Source organism: Cydia fagiglandana, chromosome 6, assembly GCF_963556715.1.
Source record: "Cydia fagiglandana chromosome 6, ilCydFagi1.1, whole genome shotgun sequence".
NCBI classification, from domain to species: Eukaryota; Metazoa; Arthropoda; class Insecta; order Lepidoptera; family Tortricidae; genus Cydia; species Cydia fagiglandana.
The window spans coordinates 8,055,039-8,077,977 of NC_085937.1; the positions used below are offsets into that span (position 1 = coordinate 8,055,039).

At 37.3% G+C, this 22,939-nt stretch overlaps 2 protein-coding genes across 4 annotated transcripts; both read right to left on the bottom strand.

Annotated features, from left to right (window-relative positions):
* Positions 1–42: 42 nt before the first annotated feature.
* Positions 43–15,059, bottom strand: LOC134665071 (obg-like ATPase 1). Of its 3 annotated transcripts, XM_063521868.1 has the most exons (11): positions 14,916–15,059; positions 14,403–14,588; positions 7,724–7,780; positions 5,555–5,682; positions 5,105–5,280; positions 4,544–4,621; positions 4,095–4,192; positions 3,288–3,428; positions 2,780–2,876; positions 1,112–1,259; positions 43–312 (listed from the first exon to the last, which is right to left on the bottom strand). In XM_063521868.1, the coding sequence occupies exons 2-11, from the start codon at positions 14,585–14,587 to the stop codon at positions 227–229; spliced, it is 1,194 nt and encodes a 397-aa protein (XP_063377938.1). In that variant the 5' UTR covers position 14,588; positions 14,916–15,059; the 3' UTR covers positions 43–226. The 3 variants fall into 3 exon arrangements, 2 of the variants coding, with proteins under 2 accessions (XP_063377938.1, XP_063377936.1); XM_063521866.1 differs by lacking the exons at positions 43–312; positions 1,112–1,259; positions 2,780–2,876; ... (4 more) ...; positions 14,403–14,588; positions 14,916–15,059 and adding an exon at positions 9,288–14,365 and having other exon boundaries at positions 5,557–5,682; positions 7,724–7,787; XR_010098337.1 differs by lacking the exons at positions 43–312; positions 1,112–1,259; positions 2,780–2,876; ... (5 more) ...; positions 14,403–14,588; positions 14,916–15,059 and adding an exon at positions 7,858–14,362 and having other exon boundaries at positions 7,735–7,787.
* An 826-nt stretch (positions 15,060–15,885) lies between these two features.
* LOC134665066 (protein Asterix) lies at positions 15,886–18,207 on the bottom strand. Its single transcript, XM_063521861.1, has 4 exons — positions 18,047–18,207; positions 17,844–17,955; positions 16,474–16,589; positions 15,886–16,058 (listed from the first exon to the last, which is right to left on the bottom strand). The coding sequence occupies exons 2-4, from the start codon at positions 17,953–17,955 to the stop codon at positions 15,960–15,962; spliced, it is 327 nt and encodes a 108-aa protein (XP_063377931.1). The 5' UTR covers positions 18,047–18,207; the 3' UTR covers positions 15,886–15,959.
* Between the last annotated feature and the right edge of the window lie 4,732 nt (positions 18,208–22,939).

A 22,939-nucleotide genomic window follows, 5' to 3' on the forward strand; every position in this document is an offset into this window, starting at 1 on the left:
AATACATTTCTTTAAATTTTAAATAAATAAAAGCTCTAAAAATTACAAACTTCAACAAGCTTTATTTATTACATCACACAGACGATCAATATAAATATTAATTCACTTATTGAAACCTTATTTTGTAAATAAAAAAATGTTAAAACGTTTAGGCGACGTGCATTAAAGTATAGAGAACCAAGTTCAAGTACAGGAAATGTACTAACAGAAGCAGGACCTTGTCACGTCATTTCTTCTTGGCGTCCTTCAGGCCCGCGCCGGCGTTGAACTTGAAGAAGATTATGTCACCGTCCTCTACTACGTAGTTACGGCCTGCAAGCAACGAAACGGATATAGCCGTGAATTACTTCGTACATCTATTTGCCTCTATCGTTCCAATGTGAAAATCGATGCAGAAACAAAAACACATTTTCGCGGTAGCCCCCCAGAAATGAATATGGTGGCAATTTCCAATTTAATCACCTATTTTAGATTTATGGTGATATATATTATAGAGCCCCCTAAATTGAAAAAAATGCCCCAAAACGCTGGTGTCACAAATTGGTATTGTTCCGTCCGACCTCCATTTTATGGGTAATATCGGTCATAATCAGCGGTTTAATTCGGTGAGCCAAATTAGCGTTTGCGTCCGCACGTCCTGATTCGATCGGGCAATTTAATCAGATTGGCGAGAAATTGACTAGTCTGGATACGCTTTACGTCATTGGTAAGTAGTCTGGGGGCTACCGCGAAAATGTCTATTTATTTCTGTATCGCTCTTTCACATTTCACTGACAGTCGTGACATGTTTGGCCAAACTCTGACACAAGAGGTTTCAATGGGCGCTGTTATAATTTATCGTGATCGTCTGAACGTGCACGGTAATGACACGTTTTATCGTCACGATACATCAGGGGACCAAAATGTATGAGTATGCAGTCGTTTTTAGGGTTCCGTATTCAACTGGTAAAAACGGGACCCTATTACTAAGACTCCACTGTCTGTCTGTCTGTTTGTTTGTCACCAGACTGTATTTTATCTCATGAAACTTAACAGACAATTGAAGCTTTCCCCTTGCGCACGCTTCGTGGTGTTGTGTGCCTTATGAACAACGACAGTAGATTCAAATTACCTTGTTGTCGGTATTTCCCGGCAGACTTGCAGGCCGCTTCAGAGCCTTCCTCCTTGAAGTCCTTATAGTGCATGACTTCCGCCATGATGAATCCTTTCTCGAAGTCGGTGTGAATGCGACCCGCGGCCTGTGGCGCCTTTGTGCCTTTCTGCAATGAAACAAAAAGGGTAATAAAGTAACTGATACCACAGAATAAATAATAGTACTAGATACAGAAGACTCACTCTCTAAAAAAACGCGTCTGTTACGATTAGGTCAGATATGACCGCTAGGTGGCGCAAGCGCCACGCGCGGCTTATGGCTAGCCACCAAAATCGGTGTGGGACGGATGTACTTGTAGCTACTTGTTGCGACGCGACGAAATCGCAGAGTGAGCCACGCCTGCTGATAATGTTTTATAGACATGTGAGCTCTAGAGGCCTAGGTACCTACTCGCAGAATTTTTATTTATACTACGCTGGTGGCAAACATGCATACGGCCCGCCTGATGGTAAGCAATCTCCGTAGCCTGCAACTCCGCACCCTCGTTGAGCTCTAAATGTTTGTATTTTGTAAAACTTGAATTATGATGTTAGAGAAGTCTATAATCACATCTTCACATCTTGATAAATAATTGATCGTATACATTTTACGCCTTTATCTGGTCTGTGGAATTTGTATTTAAATGCATAGATAAAAGGTAAAAAAAACGAGGCATTTCAGAGTAATAATAATATATAATAGTAATTTCAGCCTATATACGTCCCACTGCTGGGCACAGGCCTCCTCTCATGCGCCAGAGGGCTTGGGCTATAGTCCACACACTAGCCCAATGTGTATTGGGGACTTCATATACACCTTTGAATTTATTCGCAGATGTATGCAGGTTTCCTCACGATGTTTTCCTTCACCGAAAAGCTAGTGGTAAATATCATATTATATTTCGTACATAAGTTCCGAAAAACTCATTGGTACGAGCCAGGATTTGAACCCGCGACCTCCGGATTGAAAGTCGGATGTCATATCCACTCCGCCACCACCGCTTCATAACGTCGAACGCTCTTAAAATATCAAGTGTTCAACTGGTTATTTACCTGTATTATCCAGGCCTTGACCTCGTCGGCGCCGGCGGTGAAGAAGTACTCCAGTTGCAGAGCCTTGTAGCCTGATACGGTGATTTTATCCAATATGAAGTGTTCAAGTGGTCATTTACCTGTATGATCCAGGCCTTGACCTCGTCGGCGCCGGCGGTGAAGAAGTACTCCAGCTGCAGAGCCTTGTAGCCTGACACGGTGATTTTATCCAATATGAAGTGTTCAAGTGGTCATTTACCTGTATGATCCAGGCCTTGACCTCGTCGGCGCCGGCGGTGAAGAAGTACTCCAGCTGCAGAGCCTTGTAGCCTGACACGGTGATTTTATCCAATATGAAGTGTTCAAGTGGTCATTTACCTGTATGATCCAGGCCTTGACCTCGTCGGCGCCGGCGGTGAAGAAGTACTCCAGCTGCAGAGCCTTGTAGCCTGACACGATGATTTTATCCAATGTGAAGTGTTCAAGTGGTCATTTACCTGTATGATCCAGGCCTTGACCTCGTCGGCGCCGGCGGTGAAGAAGTACTCCAGTTGCAGAGCCTTGTAGCCTGACACGATGATTTAATCCAATGTGAAGTGTTCAAGTGGTCATTTACCTGTATGATCCAGGCCTTGACCTCGTCGGCGCCGGCGGTGAAGAAGTATTCCAGCTGCAGAGCCTTGTAGCCTGACACGATGATTTTATCCAATGCACTGAAACAGCGACACACTTTATATGAGCAGGCTAAGAATATTATTGTACAAAAAAAACATTGTATTTTTTACGAGGCATCCTCAGGAGCAGATGCCAACGGTCCGACGCCCGGCAACGGAACCTCCTCCTCCTCCTGCCACTCCTGGGGAGGCCTCGTAGAGGGGCAAAACACGTGTCGAGTATTGTTCTTTTGGTGGTGGTTTGATATTTTTATTTGCGTATTTACTTTTGCGGTGGGAGGGTGGGAACATTAATTGCATGTAAAAATTACGCAAGGAACTGGTTGGCACTGATTGACTAGCACGTTATCTTTTCGCGGATTAGCAAAGTAATATTTTGGTTTTGATTAGTTAGCAAGTTCCATAGAATGACACGTGAGAGTTGTCAATAGTAAGAACTTGTCATTATACCTAGTGATGCCGTGTTCCTTGAGGAAGGCCTGCCTCTCCGCGGGCTCCATGTCCATGAGCTTGGTCTCCAGCACGCCGGAGAAGGGGATGAGCGGCGCGCCCGGGTCGTTCTTGTCGATCCACTCCTTCAGTTTGGGTAACCTACAAAATTATATTAAAAATATAGATGGCGCTGGCCGGGGTGCAGGCAGACCACGACTTGGACGCATTTAATCCGGATTGGCGGGAACGTACAAACGATAGGGTTGAGTGGGGGAGGCCTTTGCCCAGCAGTGGAACACTAAACCAGGCTAAATAAAAAAAAAATTGTTCCGGGACAAGCTGACTGTACTTTTCTTTCCACAGGTAACTGATACTTATCAAGACAATTCTAACAACCCCGAACACAATTAGTTTTCGTTGTTTTATCACAGAGTTCCCATGGCCATCTGTCTCCATCATCAGATCAGCTCTGTCATCATAATATTGCATGGTTATCTGATTTAAACGATTTACATATGTATGCAAAATTTCAGCTCAATTGGAAACTGAGAAGTGGGTCAAATTTAGCTTCCAAGATGTCTGTTGCTCGACGCGGTCCCAGTACATGTCATCTTGAAACTTAAGTCATTGTCAATAGAGGTGACAACAAGGCGGTGTCATCTATCGGGCATTAGCATGTCGAGCACTAGTACGTTAACCTAATGGGGCAAGTTAAATAAAACCCTGTAAAAACACATGTTCACTATAAAATATAACGTTACACCTATAATACCTATTCTTATTTACGCAAAATGCACATTGTGTGGCAACTAGAACTCGGCTTACCATTTATTCTTCTTTCTAATGTAATCCTTCTCAGACAAGTTGACCAGATAAAGCGCTGGTTTTGATGTGATAAACAAATATTTGTTTAGTACTTCTATCTGTAAACATAAAATAACCAAGTTAATAAAAAATACGATTAACTTGTCGGTTGTAGTTCTGTTTAATGACTAGGAATCATCTAGACCGAGTTTAGGGCAATTATTTCACGCAACTGATGATGCCAAAAATGCGGGGGTGCGCGGGAAGAGGTGAGCGAAGTCCCGTGCCGTGATTGGTCCGTTCAAAGACACGGACGTCACACAAAGACACTTTCGACTCGAACATGGAGTAAAATTACCGAATGCGTGGCAGAGGAGGTAGCGCGACTATGCTCAGTCTGGAGGATGTTTTGTCTGTGGTCATGTCACATTGGTTTTTTTCAATAGACAAATGAAAATGAATAAACTTACATCAGCTGCACTCCAGTCTCCGAATCGTATATGTTTCTTTTCATCAACTAAAACAGCCTTTATTCTTAACAGGGCGTCCTGAAACAAAAAAAAAATTATACGGATTCAGACTTTCAATCGGTATCTTCGAGATAAAATGACCGTAGTTATGCAGAAAACGACCAACTCATTTTTTTTATCAATGCAGAAAGCGACCAAAGCTATTGAGTTAGGATGTAAGTCAGTCACTTTGACAAAAATAAAAAGTTGGTCGCTTTCTACAGAACTACGGTCAAATTTAGATTCTAAATAGTGATGCGATTAAGGCCACAGAATATGCAATCCTAACGAGACAGTAAGGGTAAACCTGACACAATAAGATAATATAGTTCTCGCAGTCGCCGCCGCGGCATACGGTGAACTTTAGTTCATACTCCTTGAGGCGCACCACCTCGTCGATAGTTTTCAAGTTGTATGGTCTGCTCACCGTCAATGTAAAACCGACGTTAGCTCAACTACATAAGCCTTGGTTTTGCATGTCGTGTTAAATTATTTCAAAACAAATATTAAAAAGAAACGTACATATTCCGGCTTGAGTTTCTTGTCACCGCCGCGGCCCACGGTTCGCTCTAGCTTCTCGAGAGAGCTCATGAGCTGTTCTTCATCCTTGAGGCGCAGCTCCTCGGCGATGGTCTCCAAGTCGCGCACGGGGTTCACCTCGCCGTCGACGTGGATCACATCTTCGTCGTCGAAAGCGCCTGGAAATATACACCATTATTTTAATATTTTGAACTAACAGCACAGACAAAACATCCTCCAGACTGAGCATAGTCGCGCTACCCCCTCTGCCACGCATACGGTAATTTTACTCCATGTTTGAGTCGAAAGTGTCTTTGTGTGACGTCCGTGTCTTTGAACGGACCAATCACGGCACAATATGGTTTGTTAGCGCAAATGGTTTCAAAAGCCACACGGTAGAAACGAAACATATTGTAATGATAGTGTGTAAAAAAGATTTAAAATGGCACGTACGGCAAAGGTTAAAAATGGCGTCGCAGGCCTTGATGTGGGATAGGAAGGCGTTGCCTAGTCCCTGGCCCTCCGCCGCGCCCTTCACGAGACCCGCGATGTCCACCACGTTCAGGAACGCAGGCACTTTGCTGGAACCAAATAGGGATTATAGGACATTTGTACACACAGGGCCGTCTTAAACTATGCTGGGGCCCTTGGGCACATAAGGATTTGGGGCCCTTTTGGAAAGTAAAGTAAGCGAATTAAACTAACTTTTTTAATACAGTTGCTCAAAAAGTGCTACTTTACGTAGCTGTTTAGCGTGCGGAAAGTTGGTTATCTCGAACTAGTGCTTTTTACTTTTCCAATTTTTTTAAATTTATACTTGTTCCAATTCACGACTACTTATTGATGAGTGTTAATATTAGTTTCCTTTAAACGTCGTAAGCAGCATAAAAACCTACCGTTAATGTAAGAATACGAAAAATATTACATATTTCATATTTAATTACTTACCTCTACATCATTATAACACGTTTATTTTTTAATATTCAATATTGAAAATTCCGTTCTTAATAAGTTGACTGAATGGAACGGAATAGCTGCCAAACGCCCATAGATATAATATACTTAAAGACGACGTCTAAGCGAGCTGTCACTGTTACCACTTTTGTTTAGTGTACGATTAACAATGTTTTTCTTATTTTTTTGCAACTGTATTAAAAAACGTCGTTCGATACACGTGCGGAAATGTCATTCTTCACTCGTCCCGAGTCTTGCCACTCGCCTGCGGCTCGTGGCAAGATATCTCGGTACTCGTGAAGTAATGACATACCTTCCGCACTAGCATCGAAATGTACTATTTTCTACTATGATCTTCTATTTATTATGGGCAATCAGATATACTGTTACTGTCAGAGATGTGACTTATTTGAAATACTTGTATTTAAAATGCAAATACAAAATGCAAAATACCTATTTTGTATTTTGTATTTAAATACCTTTTGAAGAAAACTATTTTGTATTTTATTTGAAATAGTTTTTGGGACCTATTTTCTATTTTCAAAATACAAAATACTTTATAGTAGGTAGGTAATGTAGGTAGGAGTTACAATCTCTTCTGATGTTACAATCCTGGCAACTCTCTCATTCTTTTAACATGGAACTGTTGAATCTGCTGTTTAGTAACGTCGCACATGACCACAAGCGTCGCAAGTGGTTAAAAAAGTGGAATCTTGAGTGTTGCGAGGGTTTCAAGGCACGAGCGGAGAACAAACTTTTTGCCCTGGTGAAACACAAACGAGACGTTTTCTTCACACTAACGAGACGCATTATAATAGCTGTAAAACATTACAAATAAATGCTTTAAAAGTTGGCCGTTAAAAACCATCATCCATCCTACCGGTTAATATGAGCAAACAACTAGAAATTTGCACTTCAGACAGAGGATTGATTTCAAAGAATAAAGAGAGTCTTTTCAACTCGGAAATTCCGAGTAATACTTTTTAATTCAGACTAGGTAGTCCACTACTCAGAGTACCTTTTATCGCAAAGTATTTGTATTTTAAAAAAGTATTTTGAAAATACCTATTTCGTATTTTGTATTTAAATACAAATTCAAAAACTATTTTGTATTTTGCATTTGAAATAGTATTATCAAGGAAGTATTTGTATTTTGTATTTAAATACTTTTTATAAAGTATTTTTCACATCTCTGGTTACTGTCTGTCCTTCGGGCCCCCTGAGGATTGGGGCCCTGGGCACGGGCCCCGTGTGCCCTTATGGTAAAGACGGTACTGTGTACACAACGACTTAGAGACGACTCGATCGTAGGCTAGTGTTACCCCTAGGTATATAAGATGTTGTTTATAACATAGAAAGCATCCATGACTATGTAAAATATTTGTGCCCATCGCATAAATGAATGCCACTACAGCTTATTCACAAGGTACCTACTAGCTAGGCTATGCAAGACATTGAATGGAAGCAGATTTCATTATTATGAGTATTTAGGTGCTTATTAGCAGTTAGCACACTGCATCCGATCGGTCACTGGATCGAGATGACTCTGTAATACGCGCTTAGCGTTATCTCGGTGCGTGCGGAACAGATGCAGTGTTATATGCGCCAAAACAGACCAAACAGAAATGCGCAAGATGAATAATCATCATAATTGTCGATTAAACTCACCTCAATGGTTTGTGATATTCGCAGAGGAAGTCATATCGCTCATCCGGCACCGGTACCCTGCTTGCTGAAAGAAAATGAATGGTCAGACATCCCCAAAATGTAAGACAAATATACTATTAGTTAAACATACGTACCAGTGATGAGATTGTTCACAAACGTCCAGAAATAAAACCACGGGATAATTATCTTTAAATATTAGATCAACACAAAATAACAAAAACAATTAAATAGTTTTTCTTTAACATTAAACGAAAATATCAACACAACTTCAACTTGGGTAACTAGTATGACACCTGTAGCAAAAAATAATGGTCTAAGTAGCTAAATATCTAGGTATAAACTAAGGAAAGGTGAAGATATTAGGTCGAATCATAGACGATAAGAGACGAACGAATCTCCACTGCTACTGGAAGCTACAGACTTTAACTCAGAATTAGACACCATCCTCTTTGAACGATGGTGACATATAGGATATTTGGAAAACGGATTGTCCATGGCTCTCAAGCGTAAGCCGACATTTATCATTAATTTGCACCTAGCTTCAAATACTTCAAGAGCTCTCAAATACTTTGGCAGGAAACTCTTATCCGTATGAGTGTGATGCGTTTTTAGATAAAGCGCTATATAGAGCAGACCCGAAAGCTGTATATCCAAGCCAGGGTACTTAGGTCTCAGCACATTTACTGAACAACAAGCTTCGGTAATTATGTCTCCTACAGTTTGTTCCAAGTAACCAATATGCGGTAAGTTCTTAAGAGATAGCTTTGGAAACATCTTTGCATCTTTAAAAACAACTACATTATAATACAATTGAGGTTTAGCCAAAAACTTTTTTAGGCAAAGGGCAGAACAAAACAAATATGTATTTCTGTGGTAGTTAGCTGCAAACTTATTATTCCCTCTTTCTATCTTTTGTGCTGGTAAGTTTTCGGCATAGGATACGATACAAATGCCATTTTCGTAAACAAGTGAAGGGTTGATTCTTTTGACAACTGTCGGGATTTCTGGAATATCTATCTTTCTATGAGCTAAGTAATGGTCGGGATTATTAAGAACCAACCTCAAGTGCTCTTCGCAAACCCAATAATACATGTATTTATACTGCAGTACACCTTTTTTATCAACAGGGAATTCGTTGTGTCTCAGAGTATTTTTGGAGAGACAAACGGGACACAGGTTTTTATAACAAGACATTCTTTGTTTGAATGCTTCGTTCGAAACACACATGACGCCGGCAGGTACAACATTTGAGTGAGCTTTGTGCAAGTAATGACAAATCTCTAGAGCTGTTGATTCAATCCTCAGAACGGCATCTTTTAAACACTGCCATCTGGATTCGTTCCCGTTTAAAAGACAAAGGTTTTGAATGTCTTCCTTCACAAAATCCCTTACACTCATACAGTTTTTAGCCCAGCTTATAAACCTGTTTTCAATAAAAGATCGTGAATACGGCGGTTTATACTTAATGATATCTAAATATATCTCATTCTGTGAATTGTCTAGGATCGTCATTTTGTCACTAGAAAGATCGAATATTGTGAGAGGATAAAGCCCGATACTTAACAATTCCATTGCTTCAGCTGCACTATCAGGAAAGCCATCAAAGACACAACCGTTCGTAACTGTGCGGTGATCGGTAGCAACAATCTGAACAGCTTTGATTATGAGGCCTGTTTCAATACATTTTCCTTCTCCTAATTGCATCTGCATTTGTTCTGCTAATTCTGTCCAGTGCATATTATTTAATACATGTCGAATAGCTTTACCTTTTGAAATACAAATCAAACCATATTTTTTTGCCAATTTCATTGCTAATTCACTTTTTCCACACTTTGGCGGTCCAATTACGCTGAACCTTAAAGGGTATTGAATAAAATTTGTTATATTATTGTTTACAATATATTTCAGTGGATTAAGTCTGAACTTCTTCAAGTTTGTTATACCACTGATGAAATAAATGTAAGAACGGTGGGCAACAGTGTAAACCGTACCTTTAGTTTTCATTACTTTATAGGGATTCATTATGGTGTTGGGGTTTTCAAAAATATGTACTGGACACATTCTATTAAACCTGCTAATAAAGTAAAAGCCTTCTAACAGAAGTCTGCCTGCTACATCTGGATCAAGTATAAATGTTTGCTCAAAAAAGGATTCGGATCTATTCCTTATGGTTTTAAGCTGGGCTGAAACTTTTCTCAAAGTTTTATTTAATGACTTTGTATTATTAATAGGCACTATCTTAATTTTTTGTTCTTCTGCAGGGTCTCTTAGATTATCAATGTTTCCTTCTTCAATCTCATAAATGCTGTCTATTCTGGCTTCGATTCTATCGCGAGCATCGCTAGCATTTTCCCAAGTGCTTAAATCGACTGGCTCTGGAAATTTTTCGACTATCTCGTTATAGTACTTCATTAATTCAGATTCCTGTGTACCAGCTTCTATTTTAATACTTTCTGTTGACGGGGGTTTAATAGGTTCATCTTCTACTACAGCAGCGTTTACAATCTCATCTAAAATTAATTTACAAACGACTTTCTGAGTTACAGATGAGAACCATTCACTTTTTTCTTTGTCAAATTTCAGTTTAGCTAAATATTTTGCTTCAGTAATTTGAGCTTTCCACGTTTTGTACATATTAGGCGCTGTCCGTTCTTGTACATCGTCTGAACTAGTACTTACATCAATAATAAGATCTGGAATGCAGTAGCAAGCTACCATATCCTCAACATCAGATGCCATTCGTGGAAACCCATCTACTACAATACCTGTGGAGCAAAATGGTTTTTCAAACCATATTCTCTTTAATATTTTTTGCAACAAAATCGACAGAAGTGGTGTTCCTTGCTCAAAATAATTATTTAACATGCGTCTAAGCTCAGTCTCTTTTGCCATTAGATCAGCTTCAAGGTTTTCTAAGTTTTCTTCGCCCATTTGTATTTCTACAGCATTTTCATCTGCAGTTGATGTATCAGTGAAGCTATTTTCATACTTGCGACCAATTTTCTTGAAATGTCGCGGCAATAAATAGTCATTCATAAGTTCAACAAAATCGACATGAATTAAACCAAGTTCTTTGGCTATGTATTTTGCTATTGTAGTCTTCCCACTGCCAATACAACCCATTACACAAATTCTCAAACAAGGAATTTGTTTAAACGGCTTATTGTATGACTGATACTTAGTAACATCTTTTGAAAATATGTTATTTAAACAATTTTCATTCGAGAACAGATGGAGTTTGTTGTTGTATTTGATAGAGTATTCAGGTTTTCCTTCCCATAATACGCCATAATCATAATACGCAATGGGGCAATAAACATTCGTTTCACACAAAAAATAAGGTAAATTAAAGGTACTTGTATCTTTTGGTTGATCCACTTCTTCGCCGAGATTTTCTATATCCTCTGGTTCGCCAGGAATACACGGCAAATAATAGCATTGACGTAACTTTAATAACACTTCTTCTGTAATAGCAACATCAGTTTTATTCTCGAGCTCCGCCACGATGTGGCATTTGTTAGCTCCTTCAATTTTAGATTGAATTTCCGTCCAGTTTTCTCGAAATGTATCAATTGCTTCAGTAAATGTCTTTATATCATCTGTTAAGTCGGAAACATCAGCAGCATTTTCTGGGCTATCACTAAAGATACCATCCAAAACTTGGGCCTGGTGATCAAGAATAATAAATTTTATTACTGAATGTGGAGAGAGTGGAGTGGGTTGTTTTTCTTTTAGTTTAATCTTGATTAATGGATCATCGGCTAAAACAAATCTCTCTTGGTAATGTTTAACGCTATTTTCAATATTTTTATATTCTTTCATAAGCTCTGCCTGTATTTCTCTGTTTTCTATTAACGCTATTGTATAATCAGGCATGAAGCCGGAATCTATTAAAAGTCCCCAAAATACTGGATCTGACGGAAAATCATCAATGACCCATTTTCCATATTGTTTTTCATTAAATGTTGACTCAGCCACTTCCTTATCAATATTGTCCAAAATCTTGCATAATTCAGTCACTAACTCCTCAGGAGTGGGCTCAAGGTCCTTTTGAAGTTCATTTGCAACAATGTAGGCGCTAATTGCTTCAGTAACATCAGCATCACCTAGCACCGGTAATGCTGGATTTTCTGTTGGAATAATCAAGTGATCAGGGCCATTTCTCAACAAAGTGTCTTTATCAGCAATAGCTCGTTTAATTTCCTCTACATCATTGACGAATGGAAGGGTCAACAATTCGTTTCGATATTTCTGAAATGTGCTTAGGAAATCCAGGTCTATAGGGGATTTTTTTTTTACATTTTCTGCTTCCGCTTCCTTCGTTCCTTCCTCTTCTTCACACGAGCACTGCGCATGCGTTAAGTACGTATCTAGTAAAGGCAGGTATTTTTTCAGATTCTTCAAAGTTAAGCCATACCAGGCATTTAAATCTTTCTCTCTTTGAGATTCAGTGGTTTGCCACAATGCAAATCTCGCATCTTCTATTGTTGCAATTATTTCGCCAAAAATATTTCTTTTTATCATTATTTCTTTCTTTTTCTTTTCTTCTTCATATAATTCATTGAAGTTGATGTATTGTGCATCAAATAGCCACTCAAGACATTTACAGATCATTGTTTTGCCTGCACTTTTAGTGCCAACAACAATAGCTCTACACGTCGGCTCTAAATATGTTAATTTCAGAAATGGCCGAGGGTTTCTGCAAAACTGTATCATAGACGATAATGTAGACAAAAGATATACATGTTTCAGGAAAGTAACAGCAAATTTGGAGTGTCCTCTTGTTGATATTCTTTTCTTGAGTTCTACAGGACATCTATTGTACCATGGAGATGCGTATCTATTGAAACTGATATTATTACTACGAATTACAGCCAATTCTTCCACATTTTGCCAGAATTCCTCCATATCATCAGAAGGATCTTCAAGATACATAGGTTCTGGGATACAAACTGGTTTGATAGACAAGAAAAGAAGCCGTTCTGAAATTTGTTGCATCATTTGATAAACTTGAAGACAACCATCTACTTTAATGATAGTTGCAGGTTCATATTGTTTAAGTTGACATTCAATATATGTAAGGAGATGTTTCCTAAAGTTACACATCTGTTCAACAGAATTCTCCTTGAAATTCATTGGTTGCCTACAATAATACTTAGAATTGACAATATTTTCTTGTCTGTGAGACTGGTCTACATTAATATCACATTTAATGGGCCATCTCAGGTCTGCTTGAATTCTACTAGGGATAGATTTGTAAACAGTAGATAAATTCCCATAATTCAAATAAGTGTTTTGTTTTTTGGATACAGCGTCTGCATCTGAACTTGTGATATAAATTACAACATCCGGTTTTAGAGGCAACTCCATAATCTGTTTGAACTGTTCTAGCAATGCAACTTTTTTAGAGGTCATGTATGGTTTATTGAATGAGATCATTCCAGAACATGGGTCTAATAAAAATTTTGGTAATTCAACTGGAGGTTCTTCTTCTTCTCCTACATCTTCATCTTCAGGTTCCTGTTCTTCTTCAGCTTCTTCCTCTCTGTCTTCTTCCGCTTCCTCTTGACTTCCGATAGAAGTAGTCTCTACATCTTTCTTCCGCTTTTTCGTTTTCTTCATATTGAGTATAACATTGTATAAAAAATCATTTGCTTCTAATATTGAATCTTCATCATGCAAACTACCAAAAAGGTAATTCTCATTCCAACTCGTGGTCACTAGCGGTAGTCCTGACATCACATAACCCCTGTGTTGGACGGCTGGTGATTTCATCTTTTCTTTAATGATTGGGAAAACTGTGTCATACTTGCACACCTTATTATCTCTCATGTTAAAGTCCATACATTTTCCAGTTGAGGTCTTCTGTTCCATTTCATCTATTATTACATTTCTTGGGCACAAGTGAATACAATTGAGTTTTTTAGATATAGATTCACCCAGTGTGTATGCCCCAACTCCAGGCTTACCAAGAATGAGAAAGCAAGTAGGCTTTGAGTTTAGGAAGAGCTCTTGAGCATCAATATCAGTCCAGGCATTATAAAATTTTGTCTTTTCTGGAAGGGGAGCATCAGTGTTATTCCATCCCACCACAGCAGCACCAAGAGGTGGAATTTCAGTGTCAAGAGAGTAACTTGGACTGTTTTTATTTAATAAATCAATGCAGCCTCTAAAATTAACACTTTTATCAATATTAACATCTTTTATGCCAGATTTGTCATCAACATCTAAATTATGTTTAAATGTTTCAAATCTTATCATTGTAATATAAATATTTTTTAATTAATATAAATATCAGAAGTGACTGTCGTGTGACAGCTGACTTATAATCATTTTTTTTCCTATAATTTTACAACCAGTTTTGTTATGTCTCATAAACTAAAATTAAGTATGCAACCTATCTTTTTTTTAATCATACGAAAAAATAAAATTATAGCTCTGCAAATATGATATATTTTCCAACTTTGAAATAAAGTGTGTACTTCTGTAGTAATAGTGTAGGTATATGCTTAACCCGTTGAACGCCCACCGTACAACAAATTGATGCAAAGCAATTTGACCCATTAATTTGTAGTAACACACATCTGATACTGAGTTGCTAAAACCCAAATTGAGTTTGCATCGCAGGGCACTCCACGGGTTAAGAGTTAAATAGAGGAAAAAAATAAAAAATGGATACTTATTTTCATTAGGATCAATGGTACAGAAGGGGAAGTTCTCCGCAGCGGCCTGGCTTTTGGTCAGGACATTGAAGAATGTAGACTTGCCCACATTGGGTACTCCCACAATGCCCACTTTCAAATTGGTACCCACTCTACCAATCAGAGGTTTCTTTTCAGGTTCTTCAACTTTTTTAGGTGGCATCCTGGAATCAAGATAAGTATATATTTGTTTTACCGTTATATGCAAGAACCAAGAATATTTAATGAATGAAAATATTTATTTTCAGGCAACTATTGGCCCATAGTGGGAGCCTACGTTGCGGACATTAAGGACTCTTATTCTTAACCAAATATAGACTAGTGTTATCTTTATATAAAGTTATAGATCTTGCAAGTTTAATTTAGAATGTGTAATAATTACTTTTAAGTCTTCATTTTAAATAATTATTAAAAAACCTGGAGTATTTCTGATAATAAATTTATCTCAGTTGGCTAACCTCTAACCTACCATAAATACTTAAAAAACTCACCTTGTAGATAGTATAAATTACACCAAATACTAAAGTAATTCACTTATATTATATCCTATGTAAGTTTCACACGAAAACTAGTATTTTAAGAGAGATTACCATACAGATTTGATGGCAAAACGCCGAATCTTCAGCGTATGGAAAATGATGGAAATGAAAGATCTTGAAATTGAAATGTGTCAAGTCAAATGTCAAAATTTGTTTTTTAAAACTTTGATTAGCATTGGTGAACATACTGCCAAAATTTTCATTTGAACCATTATTTTTATAATTTTAAAACTAATTTTTTAGATGCCAAATAAATATTTTAACATTATATACCTATTCATCTATGGTAAATACTAAATACGGTTAAATCGTTTTTGAGTTTTTTCTCTTGCAATTTTAATACATAATAATATATCGATTTAAGGTGCAGAGCCCTCTATTGGGCGCTTTAGTTGATAGGTACTTTAGTACAAAACAAATCGCTCCTTGGTGTAGGAAAACATTCTTAGAAACTCAACTTTTCCCAATAAAGACTTTCGGAAGTCAGATTCATAGAAACTAGTGCCTGCGTAATTGGTACCTATTACGTTATCGCATCTTACGTTGCCGTTGCCAACTTGAGGCTTCCTTTTGTGTGCCATGGCAGGAAGTTGCGATGATGTTTCTATTGTTCTTTCTCTCTTTAGTAGAAGTGAACTCTTCTGTACAAAACACATAATTGTTAAAAGTAGCAAAGTACAATTAGGAAAAGCGAAGTACAAAGGCAAAATTATCACTTTGACACCTTTGAGGGCTTTGAGGTCTCTTCCAGTTAACCTTTGAATAGATGAGAGGAGAAAGTAAGAAGAGTTACCATACTACCTTTATTTTATTGATTTGTAGGTGCAGTCAAGAAAGTAACTAAATAATTTTAGCTCTTGTATGAATTATTTGGTTAAGATAAGGTTATAAACTACCTACCTTCATTTTATAAGAAATATAATTTATATTCAAATAATAATCTTTATTTCAACGTAATCAGACAAATAATATATTATAATAGTTATCACATTAATACTAAGTGGTGAGGGCTGCCCATGGTGGTGACATTGGCTGAGGGTTCTGGAGGTATGACATGACCACAGCTGATATTGACAGCATGAAGGAGCTAACAATCTGAAAAAAAAAAACAGTTTTTAATACTTTTTATGTATTAACTTTGATTTTAACACTGTAAAAAGCTGTCTACAGATGATTAAAAATAATTGCAACATGCTAGGTGTGTTCATTTTGTATTGAAAATAGGGCAAATGGTGCTCAAAATGTACTTTTAGAACTACTTATATATTTATCAATAAAAATAAAATAAAATTCAGAACCAACTACTTCATAAAGTTAAAATTATAAAAACCATCAAGATTTTTTCTTCAAATACTAATATAAACCTCTGATGTCCCTTATAGGTAATAATTTAATAAAAATAGGTAATATTACTTTTTAGGACATACTTTATCAGCACAGCACACTACTGTAACTTTGTCTTACACACATGATTCATAAGCTAAAATGAAAATAGAAACTCAATAAGCACCTGTTTAGTGTCATCAGAAACCCTGGAGTTGGCAAAGCTGATGCTGGAGCAGAACACAGCAGTCCATGCACACCACTTCAGGCGCATCATGAGACCGCACATGGAGAACACCATACCTTAAACAAGAAATTGAAGTTTTTCATTCTTCTTTCTTTCCAGTCGTATCCTCATTGCTTAGGGCAATGATTACCAGCATTTAATACCACTTTTTTCCAGGCACTCCTATCCTGCAACATATGCAGGCAGGTCTGGGCCTTGGGTCCTGCACACATACATGTGAGGCAATTTCCTCGTGCATATGTTCACTCTGTGTGGACCCAGCTATTGATAAAAATGAAGACAGCATTTGAATGTCATAAGACAGCTGTTCTCATCTAAACTCATTAAAGTAACTGTCTGCAGGGGCAGATGTAGCCTAGACCACAGAATAAATAATAGTACTAAGTGCAGAAGACTCACTCTCTAACAAAACGCGTCTGTTACGATCAGCACAGATATGGCCGCTAGGTGGCGACAGCGCCACGCGCGGCTTATGGCAAACCCCAAAATTGGGGCCGAACGGATGCACTTTTAGCTACCTGTAGCAAAGTGACGAAATCGCGGAGTGAGACACGCCTGCCTAGGCCCAGTAGGCCTGGGCTGCCAGATATTGGTGCCAAGAAAGGGATGGTTAGTACTTACTACAGGGCCTGGGGCATATGGCGGTCAAGACTGCAAGTCCACAACTAGCTGTCTGGACTGCAGATTTAGGTAGCAATTTTTACAAACAATGAGTTTAGATGTAGTAATTCTCATATGAATAAAAAAGATGCAATTGTGTTGACTGTTCACACTGCTGGAGACTATTTTTTCTATGAGAAAAAATATTTTAAAGAGTTGAAGAAGAACCAATACTCATGACCCTCTGTCTGACAAAGTCAGAATATTTATATGTAATTATTAACTATAATTATATAAATAATTAAAAAAATTAAAATTATATAATTTGACGACCGGTCTGGCCTAGTGGGTAGTGACCCTGCCTGCGAAGCCGATGGTCCTGGGTTCGAATCCCAGTAAGGGCATTTATTTGTATGATGATACAGATATTTGTTCCTGAGTCATGGGTGTTTTTTCTCTGTATTTAAGTATGTATTTGTATATTATATATATCGTTGTCTGAGTACCCACAACACAAGCCTTCTTGAGCTTACTGTGGGACTTAATCAATCTCTGTAAGAATGTCCTATAATATTTATTTATTTATTTTATTTATTTATTTATTAAAGGAATTCAATAAAATATCCATGAAAAGAAACTACCTACTACTTTAGTGGGTAACCAATATACCATTGTAAGTGAGATCTACATAATAGCAATTGAGGTCATACCCAAAATGTTCATGTAGTCCGTGGTGAGATCCTCAGCAGGGGCCGATGACGGTGGTGGCGGCTTGTAGCGGCGCTCACGGTCGGCTCTGCGTGGATCTGATGTCAATTGCATCTGTAACCATTACAATAAAATTCAATCTTATAATTAAAACCCTTGCCTCCTTGTTGAATTAAAATACGAATCGGATAACTTCACAACTTACCTTTTGAAATTTAAGGATTGGCCCACAAATAATTAAAATGTATTAAAACCTGGGTAGCAACAAAAGAAATAAATATAATCTTAAACAACTTTAATTTAATTTATTCATTCCTCATTGTAAAACCTGTAGCATAATCTTATCACGCAATTGTCAATGTCATCGTATTTAAGTCATGACGACAGCTGTCAAGTGTTAAAATTATAAAGTCCGAATTGTACCTTTGATTTTTCTAAAGGGATATCCAGACGGGACTGACGAAATCAGTCGATTTGTTCAGGAAAATTAATTGGTCAATCTCATCTAGCGTCCACAGGTACACAAATTAAATCACCAATTTGCATTCTAAATACTATGAAAATTGGCATTTTTGTGTCCGCGCCTGCTGATCTGGTCGGGGAATCAAATTGGTATTTGCGTCCGCACGGCCCTGTTCGATCGGAGAATTTCATCAGATTGGCGAAAAATTGTCTCGTCTGGATACAACTTAAACAACTTGAAGCGTATAAAATGACACTTGCAGACTTTTCTCGGTCTGACTCTACCTACATTTCGCGAAATTGTTGAACCCGTTCACCACCTCATAAAAAACAATAAACGTACCCATGAGAAATGAAAAACAAATATTAAATAATATTATAAGTATTATAACTCAGGATAGGTTATAGCAAGGTTATAGGCATTTCAAAATTGAAGTGCCGACCTTGTACAAATTGTATAAGTTGCCTTTAGGGCCACCACACACTTACGTCTCATGAGTGTCGGCGTTGGTCGGCGTCTAGTCAAATCTACTGCTTCCTGATTGCGCACCACGATACCACGATCAAAGAATATAATACTCACTAGGAGAAGAACGATAACTCCATACAAAAAAATGTCCCCAAACGTTTACACGTTTATACTAGTAGCGCCTTCGTTGTGTACCAAACACTAAAGTTGACAACCGGTTTAGCCTGGCGGGTATTGGTATTATAGGTAGATATACAGGGTGATTCATAAGACGTGAGCAGGACTAATCCTGCACACTCAGTAACTGATAATTGATCGATCACCGTCGTATTTAGGTGAAACAACCACACTTTTTCCTATTTTTAACTTTTTGGTCAGGGTAAATTTAACTCTCTATAATCATGGTTACCCTATAAGACCTAATTAATAAACATAACACCTCTTTAACCGTAATGACAGCATTTTGATTACGAAGAAAATAAACTGTCAAACTTGAGTGAGATATGAGTTTTCAAAGGTAACCAGACCAGTGATGACATTCAATTTGACACAGAATATCGGTAGTTTAGTATTCTAATTATAGGGTGACCATGCATGTCGTAAATAAATTTATAATTTTTTTTTCAACACGAGTAGTAAATTAACGTTAATCTCACTAATACTGATACGAAACAGTTGCTTATAATTTACAAAATGCGCAGTCTTAGTCCTGCTCACGTCTCCTGAATCACCCTGTATAGTAATTCTGTTGATAAACATATTTGCTATATTCATATCACGAAATATATGAAAGATGCAAATAAACCCTTGTTTGTGGTATTATCAATTGATTTAAATAAAAGGCATGTTTATGTTTATAACATTATATATATTATTTATTAAAAAATGTTTTACATATAAAAATATACACTGAAAACTGGCAACTGGCAACTTAATAAAAAAATAGACATTAATAAAGCGCATTCACAAAGTTTTCAGTACCTTTTATACAAATAACATTAGGCATGCCTACCTATTACACTTTACACACAGATACACTACACTTTACACACGGCATTTTACACAGATTTCCAACTTGTATTCATACATTTCTTCACGGTTAATTAATACGCTTTCCAGATGCGTTATGACATGACTCGGTTCCTTCTGAACCCACTAAAGTTGTAAATTTCACTCTGGCTGCTTCAACAGCCGTTGCTCGGGTTGCTCCGCATTTAGCACATTTTCTATGTGCATTGCTGTAATCCTTGTAGGTACAGACTTACAGTCTTAAGTGGTACGTAGCGGTACACGTTGTATGTATTATTTAAAGATTTAATAAATAAAATTTTCGTTATGAACTTTAACCACAGCAGTTGGACAGAGTCATTGACAAATATATTTTTTATTATGGTGGGTAGACGTACCTACCCTCCATATATTTTATGAACATTGATAAAGACAGTTGGAAGCAAATATTCATTATAAAACTTAATCGCATGTAATTAAGTTTTAAGCGTTTTAAGTCCCGTTTTATGATTAATATTGTATAAAATTCGTGATAATTTAAATCAGAGTTGGGAGCAATGTTGCTGTAGAAAAATGTTTAAATTTTTATTACTCGCAACTTTTTCCCGGAGGCCAACGCACACATAGAAGCTTCAGGCGCACACATGCGCAATTATTTGGGGACATAACTTTCTTAGGAAGTGAACAGGCCTTGACCACGATAGAAAACTGATGGCCAGACGTCCGCCATTGTATAAAATTGCCCCCTGTACACAATGGCGATGGCTTGTCATGGACTATCCTTGACCACTGTGCCTTTAGCCACTGTGTAAGTGTGTACTGGGGCCTTAAAAGCCGTAACAGATTACCGTACACTTTTAAGGTGGTCACCGTACGTGCGTTAAGGACGTTATAGCTATAAGTTAGAGCGAGAAAGATATATTTTGACCGCACCAAGGTCGTGGTGTGGTGCGGTAGTCTGTTACGGCTTTAAGTAGGTACTTACCTAAACCAGTACCTAAATCAAAGAATATAATACTCACTAGGAGAAGAACGGTAACTCCATACAAAAAAATGTCCCCAACCGTTTATACGTTTATACTAGTGGCGCCGTCTTTGTGTACCAATGGAACTAAAGTTGACAACCGGTTTAGCCTGGCGGGTATTGGTAGGTAGTAATTCTGTTGATAAACATATTTGTTATCTTCATATCACGAAATATATGCAAGATGCAAATATTACCCCTTGTTTGTGGTATTATCAATTGATTTAAATAAAAGGCATGTTTATGTTTATAACATTATATATATTATTTATTAAAAAATGTTTTACATATAAAAATATACACTGAAAACTGGCAACTGGCAACTTAATAAAAAAATAGACATTAATAAAGCGCATTCACAAAGTTGTCAGTACCTTTTATACAAATAACATTAGGCATGCCTACCTATTACACTTTACACACAGATACACTACACTTTACACACGGCATTTTACACAGATTTCCAACTTGTATTCATACATTTCTTCACGGTTAATTAATACGCTTTCCAAATGCGTTATGACTCGGTTCCTTCTGAACCCACTAAAGTTGTAAATTTCACTCTGGCTGCTTCAACAGCCGTTGCTCCGCATTTAGCACATTTTCTATACTGTGCATTGCTGTAATCCATGTAGGTACAGACTTACAGTCTTAAGTGGTACGTAGCGGTACACGTTGTATGTATTATTTAAAGAGTTAATAAATACAATTTTCGTTATGAACTTTAACCACAGCAGTTGGTCAGAGTCATTGACAAATATATTTTTTATTATGGTGGGTAGACGTACCTACCCTCCATATATTTTATGAACATTTATAAAGACAGTTGGAAGCAAATATTCATTATAAAACTTAATCGCATGTAATTAAGTTTTAAGCGTTTTAAGTCCCGTTTTATGATTAATATTGTATAAAATTCGTGATAATTTAAATCAGAGTTGGGAGCAATGTTGCTGTAGAAAAATGTTTTTATTTTTATTACTCGCAACTTTTTCCCGGAGGCCAACGCACACATAGAAGCTTAAGGCGCACACATGCGCAATTATTTGGGGACATAACTTTCTTAGGAAGTGAACAGGCCTTGACCTAAATACTCTAAATACGTAAAAGACGAATACGACATTCAACTTTCAACGCGCAAAAGGTATAGTAATTAATTTTATAGGTAGGTATCACTGAAATATACGGGGTCAAGCTACTCAAGCTAAGTAAAACCCTTTAAAAGTCTTCCAATTATTTTCTGAAATTAAGATTTCATGATTAGAGCTGTTTACAGTTCAGTTATATACCTATTAGTTCTTATGGCAATTATGGCGTATAAATAATACTTGTACTGCGTGTGCTATCAAAATCGTTGCAGACTTACCTCGGTCTAACTCTATGTACAAAATAGGTATAATAAAATAGGGTCATTGCGTCAGTTTATTACCATCCAGACGAGCCTGTTTGCTACAGAATTGCATATTATTTGAATATATATATATGTCTATATGTACAGTCAACGGTAAAAATATGGGTGTACAAATCATTTCAAAAATATGTCCCATAACTCTTATGTCACCATATACTAATTCAGCGGTTCTCAAACTTTTTTTGGTGATGGAACCCTTTTGGAAAGCGAAATATTTGATGGAACCCCAAATTAAAAATTTTCGTTCGTCACTGTGGACTAGATATACCTATAGAAGTGCTGGTTTTTTTCTTATTATTACAAGTATTTTCGCGGAACCCCAACAGAGGTTTTGCGTAGGGTTTCTGCTCGAGAATTCTCGAGAAATTTGTCCTAAGTCGAGACGGGAAAAAAACACTCAATGCCTCGAGAACTCGAGAAATAAATCTAATGTGATAAGTAAAAAGAAAACACGCGTATAAAACGTGATATGTCTAGAGTGTTATTCTTTAGGTAGTGAAATAAATGATAAAAAAATTTTTTTTTACATCTTCAGGTACTTAAAACATTTATTTAACCAACCAAATAAAAAAATAACTACTACTTATGAAAGCAAAATACTTAATGTAAACTATCGTATATGATTTGTATTTGTTACATAATTTATTTGCGGTGATTTAATTTTCAAGTGTTTTTCGATAGAAAGACTCGTCTAAATCGCTTATCTTCTTTCTAATGCTAAAAA

Excerpts from the sequence above, each read along its gene's own strand:
- LOC134665066 (XM_063521861.1), bottom strand. The coding sequence starts at position 17,955 with ATGCAATTGACATCAGATCCACGCAGAGCCGACCGTGAGCGCCGCTAC. Across the intron at positions 16,590-17,843 it reads GGACTACATGAACATTTTGG|GTATGGTGTTCTCCATGTGC; the intron begins GTATGACCTCAA and ends TTCTTGTTTAAG. Across the intron at positions 16,059-16,473 it reads TTTCTGATGACACTAAACAG|ATTGTTAGCTCCTTCATGCT; the intron begins GTGCTTATTGAG and ends TTTTTTTTTCAG.
- LOC134665071 (XM_063521866.1), bottom strand. The coding sequence starts at position 13,984 with ATGATAAGATTTGAAACATTTAAACATAATTTAGATGTTGATGACAAA. Across the intron at positions 7,788-9,287 it reads GCAGCTGAAGCAATGGAATT|CAAGCAGGGTACCGGTGCCG; the intron begins GTTAAGTATCGG and ends ATTTTCTTTCAG.